At 35.7% G+C, this 6,600-nt stretch overlaps 1 protein-coding gene across 1 annotated transcript; it reads left to right on the top strand.

Moving 5' to 3' along the window:
• The first annotated feature begins 5,468 nt into the window (after window positions 1–5,468).
• LOC140985380 (ethylene-responsive transcription factor 1A-like) lies at window positions 5,469–6,352 on the top strand. The gene has a single exon (XM_073453233.1). It carries the CDS (start codon window positions 5,563–5,565, stop codon window positions 6,286–6,288), a length of 726 nt encoding a protein of 241 aa, XP_073309334.1. The 5' UTR covers window positions 5,469–5,562; the 3' UTR covers window positions 6,289–6,352.
• The last annotated feature ends 248 nt before the right edge of the window (window positions 6,353–6,600 follow it).

The following is a 6,600-nucleotide window of genomic DNA, read 5'->3' as shown; positions in this document are numbered from 1 at the left end:
CTAGCCGAGTTAATTTTTGAGGATTCCTTGTAAGGATTAATGATTCGAAAACTAAGACGATCTTTGGAAGTATAAAAACGTAGAATTTAATTAGGACGCATGCTCTACCTAGTTGAATTTAAGGATTGAATTGCAAGAATCGAGAATTTTAAAAATCTAAGTGTAATAACCAATAATTTGAGGACCTAGATGCAAAAAATAAAATTCTAAGGAACTATTTTCGAATTTACCGAATTTTGAGGAACACTTGGGTTAAAGCAGTAATTTTTCGAAGTTATAGGAATTGATTTTGGGTTTAATAAACTTAAAATTTCTGAAATTTATGTTACGAGATACCTATAAAGTAGAATTAGGAACGCCAAGAGCTTATGAGTAATTATTGGATTCTCGAGATTAAGGACAAATTGGATAATTTTCGAAGAAATTAAGAATTAATTTTGCAATTTTTAAGAAATTTGGGGACTTTTTAGCAGTAAGTGAGAAGCGAATGGTTTAAATGATATGAATTTTCGATGATTTAGGATTGAAAAGATATTTAGAACCTTGAAACATCTGGGTTATAATGTTATAAGTAATAATCAAGGGTATTGTAGGATGAATTAATATTGGGCTGGAAAATCTAAGAGTTAATGGAATAGTGTTGTGGCAAATTAAGAATCTATAGTGACAATAATTTAAGATAAAGTTGACCAATTAGTTAAGTTATAATATTAAACAGTAAGTTAACTTATTTTTGGGAGCTTAAAGTTTGATGTAGCGTAAGTTTTAATCATGATCTTTAGAGTTAAAATTATTCATTTGTTAAGGTTAAATTTTTTCTAGGAAGTTGGGTATGATTTATAGTTAGGTTACTTGATAGACGCATGTAAGAATTGAGGTAAGCACCGTATCTTGAGGAATTTTTGAAAGTCATTAAGAGACTGGGGATTAAGTAAATATGTGTATTGGAATTTTGTTATCTAAAAACTATTTAGGTTATGTAAGTGAATTTCAAGTACAAAAAGGGGAATTAGTTGTGTTCGACATAGGTTATAAATGAACGAATATTAAGATTTTTATCGAGTAAGAAATCTAAAATCTTAACATGGAGATTCTAGAACTCTATGGTTTATAAGTAAAATTGATTTATTAGAGTTAGTCTAAGGCTACCATGGGATAACTTATTAAGTTTTATACTCTAGTATTAATTAAGCATTAATGATACGTAAGAATGCGACATTTGTTGCAATGAGGAAAGTCAAAGTGTCGTAGGCCTCGACTAGATTGTAATTGGGAAGGAAATAGTTTAATCTTGCAATTGTTGATAGAAGTGTGCTACTAATTAGGTAGAAGATCGATATTGTACGTTTTGGGTTTTATGGATTAACGCTACTCGAATTTAAGATTTGCAAATTTTTTTTTTTGATATTTGGGATGTAATTGTAATTAGTTAAGTTACGTTAGTTTGGTACCATAAGATAAAGATTCGATTTAAGGATCTTTGGTGAAAAGATTCCTTAGGTCAAACTGCATAAATGCTAATGTAATATGTCGGTGAACATTACGGGTATAGTATAAGAAAAGTAAGGTGCGATAAGTTTGGACATATATTTCTAGTATGAGTAATTGCGAGAAGGTCAGAAATTTGAGGAAATAGAACTAAGTCACCGTAAGTTGTTTTAACTTACGATTCGCAAACTAGGATTTAGAAGGTAGAGTCAATCGGGACCGAGGAGACATAAGAACACCTTAAGATTTATTATTTTATCAGAGTAGCACCGCGGAAGCGAGGATTATCGGGATACTAGAATTAAGAGTCTAAACTTTTTGTTATCGAAGATAAGTGAATTTCGGGGACGAAATTCAATTTAAAGTGGGTAGATTGTAACGTCCCGAAAATTTGAAGTTCCGCATAAACAACATGCATGCAAATTATTAAATTTCTTTTGTATTTTATTAAATTGTTTTGAAGCATTAAATGCATATTTATTTCATGAATTTCTATTTTAATTCATGATTTATTTAAAGTTCATGCATTAGGGTTTCTGGATGCATTTTGCGCTCGAACGAGGAACGGAGAATTATCAGAAAAATTATTTTATTAAATGATTATTTTTTATTAATTAAATTAAGGTGTTTTTTAAGTGTGTTTTTCAAGAATGGGCTTTATTGGTATTTTTAACCGCGAGATTTTATTTTTATCCGGTATACAAATTTTATCGAATCAGTGGACTTTTTGAGGGTTCGGGTAATATTTTCAAAATCCTACCAAAACAAACTATTTTTCGAGTGTGTGTTTGGACTCAATGAGCTTAATTTTAAGTTTAATGGGTCTCCAACCCATTTTCTACCCTTTAATTTTATACCAGGGCCCATTATCCCTTTTATTTAACCTAAACTTAACACCTAATTAATATTTAACCGAACTTGGTCCCCCCACCAGCGGACACACCCCATCCCCATCAGTTTCCTCTTGATTTCAGCAGCCTTCTTTCAGCAAAAGCATCGGCCATATCAATTTTCTTGCAAGAAATTCCTTCGGTGCCTTCCCTTCGCGCGGCTCTTCAAAGTTTTCATTCAAACAAAATCAAAGGCACGCCATGTACATTATTTCTGCATCTTTTACGCTATAATACATGCTGATATGTGTGCCATTCATGTTGTTTCTCCGTTCATGCATCGTTTTTACGGGCATGCTTCTGTTGGGCATGAAACTGGCATTGCTTTACATCCAACTCACGGTTTGTGATCCTTGTGTAAGGGGGGATGCGGTCACTGATGCTAGAGGAGGAAATCATGTCATAGGTTAAGGAACTTAGCGCTAGGATCGAATTCAAAGGCTGATGACCGAAGGCTTTTGGAGAGGTAGGCTGCGGCCGAGGCTTGTTGAGAAGTAGATCGAGAGTTTGAGGAGGTTCGGCCATGCAAGAGGCATCCCTAGTCCTAGAACAGATCATAAAGGGTCTAAACAATGGCCTAGGGTGGCTCGAGTATGGCTGGGACGAGGGTAGGAGCCGCTTGAGCGACGAGAGTTCACGCGGTGCTCGGGTGCACTACGTAAGGGCTAGTGGTTGTGTGAGTGGGACGGGCTGCATGGGGCTGTGAGCTTATGTTATTGGGGTTCAGAGGGGTCCTAGGGTTGTCTAGGGAAGGATGAGTTGTAGCTGGTCCCATCAGATTTAGGCGAGAGTCTAAATAAGGAAAGTTGGTGGTTTGGGTTTCCGGGTTAGCACGTGCTGGAAATTCCAACAGCTTTCTGGCCTATTACGCAAGTGACTAAGGGTCTGGTTTTGAGGTTTTTAGGACCTTTTAGATGTTTATAAGGTGTGGGAAAAAGTTGGGAATAATTTGATCAAGTTTCAAGTCGGTTCGGGTTAAAACCGGGACCCCGGTCCAAGTTTTAAAACGAATCGGTTAAGGTTTGAAACGGGTTCGAGTTTACGTCTCAGAATGATTTTAAATATGTTTTGGGACATTTTAAAGAGTTTGGTAGGCTTCGAGTCAATTTTAGAGGTTCAGGGATAAAATGGTAATTTTTGGGTTTCAAGAGGCAAAATGGTCATATTGTACCCGGGGTGAGATTTTGGTTCCAGCAGCGCCCTGAGCACAAATTTACTATATTTTTAAATGTTTATGCATCATGATCACGATTTTATTAAAATATACGTTGTCTGCTTGAATTTAAAGAAAATTGCATTTGTGAATGATTTTTATAATTGATGTAACTGATGATGCTTTGAATGATGAGAATTAGTTGTGGCTATCGAAATATATGTAAATTCATAAGACGTATATGTAAATGATGATGATGAGGCCTAGGCACAGTGGATGGGTATTAATCATGTCACTGATGTCCGACAGCCGTCGGGTACCGCGGTTCTATGTATGATGGATCCATCGTAAATGATGATGTACGATAGTCACCTCTAATGAACTAAATTCACATATGATGAATGATGGATGATGAATTATGAATGATGAATGATGAATGATAAATGATGAATGATGATTAACGATGAGTTGTTTTTACACGTTACGAATGCATATGACACGTTTACACTAAACTTTTAAAGTTCATGAAAGATATGTTGATTACGATATTTTTAACTGCGCGTGTGTTATGTATAGGTATTTGTTATTTATGGTGCAGGTGTGTTGAGTCTTTAGACTCACTAGGCGTGGGTGATGCAGGTGAGTTCGATGTCGAGGGGACTGGAGGTGCTGAACTCTGAGTCAGCAGACCTGGTGGGCGATATGACCCGAAGACCTTATGATTTTCCGCACATTTATGATTTTATATTTTTGGAGAGAATATGAGGATTTTATACGCTGTTTTACTTTACTGTTTGATGTTAAGATTTTACTCGTTTTTACTCCGCTATATTTTTATTGGTAATTGCTTATGGAAATTCTTAAATGATGTTTTTAAGTAGGATTGCATACATGCGATTTATTTAAATGTTTATTTTTAAAATGAGAGCCTTTGAAAAAATAAATATATATTTCCGCACTTTAAAAATAGTAGACGTTTCAATATATCCACAAATCCACAAATATATATCCACGAATCCATAAGTATATATCCGCAAATCTCGATATTTTTTTTCAATGAGGATCTCGATGGATTAAGAGATAATTTAAGGGAGATTAATTTAAATTATGGTTCTTTTTTTTTACTTCACTAAATATAAATTTCAATTTTTTAAGTTTTTACTTTATCAAAACTACTCTGTCGAAGTAAAATGTTACAAAAAATTAGAAATGAAACCCGTGTTTTTTAAATTGTGAAGTAAAAAAAATAATGTTTTACTTCGTCGATGTTATTACCGAAGTTGATTGGTAAATACTACTTCATAATTAACAATCGTCGAAATAACTAGTGACGAAGTAAAAATAAAAAATTCTTTTAGTGTGAGAATACAAAAATGTCCATGCAATTTTTATATGATGCATAGTTGATATAAATCAAATATATATGTAGTCCATAGTCATCAAATTGACAAAACTTTAACCAGTGGTAAATTTAAATATAAATAAAATATAAATGGACCAATTTGTCCAATGAAAGGTTCACACGGCTGAAAATTAAATAAAAGCCACTTGAGTAATTAAAATATTAAGAGTCATATATGCATGCCACGGAATATTCAATCTAAATACATTTTGGTCAAAAGTTACTATATATAGTTCAAATGTGGATGGTTCCTTTGTGGCCCCACCTATGAATTATTAGTTGCATGCTATGCGTTTGTGAAAAAAAATATTGATTAAATTAATTTTAAATATTCCATTTGTATCATGTAATCTAAAGGACATTTGATGAATTTAATTAGCACGTGAGTCAAAATTTAAAACGTACGTAAATTCCATGAAAGTTCCCTTCCTAGCTACTCCACAAACGTGAAATAGATTTATTTAATAAATGCATGAATCTTAGCTTCTTCCAACTGTGAAACTATATAAAGCCCACCCACGTACGGATGCTAGGAAAATCGCTGACTATTCTATCTCTACCGGATCAAACCATTGAATTTTCTTGATATTTAGATCAGATTTTTGAACAAAAAATTTAATCTCTGCAGAATGGAGTATGAAAATGGTGATTATGAGGCTGATCTTGCTCTTCTTGAAACCATAAGCAGACATTTGCTTGATGATTCTCAGAACCCTCTGTTCTTTTCCGGCGAAAATGGCGGTGGAGAAAGACTGAGTTCCGGGGATCTATCTTTTACAGAAAGTGATTCCGATGACATGTTTTTGTACAGCATAATCAGCGGCGGCGCCAATGCAGGGTGGCTGCAGCCGCCTCCCATCGTTGCCGCCTCGGCTGTTAAGGCAGAGCCGGGAATGGCCTTTGAAACATCCCAGATCATAAGTTTCCACGCAGCTACACAGAGAGCCGAGGAAATGTTGGCGCCTCCGGTGTCGCCGCCAAGGCTGCTGCATTTCAGAGGAGTGAGGCGACGGCCCTGGGGGAAGTTTGCGGCCGAGATAAGAGACCCTGCGAAGAATGGAGCCCGAGTATGGCTAGGGACGTACGAGACGGCGGAGGACGCGGCGTTGGCCTATGACAGGGCGGCGTTCCAGATGCGGGGGGCGAAGGCTTTGTTGAACTTCCCTCTTAGGATAAACTCCGGTGAACCCGAGCCGGTTCGTATCAAGTCGAAGAGGTCGACCGCATTGCCGGTTGGTGCTTCATCCTTAATGCGCAAGCGGAAGAGCACAGTGGCGGAAGTGGCGCCGACGCCGCTGGTGAGAGGTGGGATTCAGGTGGCGGACGGTGGGTTGAAGCGGCTGAAGGAACACTAGTCCATTCCACGTTGTTTTGTGGTTGGTTGTTCATATAATTCCATTTTCATCGTTCAAAAAGGGGAAAAAAATCAAAATAATAATACTTTTCAAATTGTATTCTTTTATTAAAATTTATATTATTTATTTATCAGAAAAAATTCCTTTCTCTTCCTTTTCATTTAAAAATGTACAATTTGTTAATTTGATATGAGAATATTCTTCGTTAGCTCTTAGAATTAATTAAATTTCTCCTAATTGAATTGAAAAAATCAATCAATTTGATTTTGGCATATCTATCTAATTTAATTTCCATAAGATATTTAAACTTAT

Source organism: Primulina huaijiensis, chromosome 9 (genome assembly GCF_012295235.1).
Source record: "Primulina huaijiensis isolate GDHJ02 chromosome 9, ASM1229523v2, whole genome shotgun sequence".
NCBI classification, from domain to species: domain Eukaryota; kingdom Viridiplantae; phylum Streptophyta; class Magnoliopsida; order Lamiales; family Gesneriaceae; genus Primulina; species Primulina huaijiensis.
The sequence above is the reverse complement of the archived record's forward strand: the minus strand, read 5'-3'. Positions and strand labels throughout refer to the sequence as shown.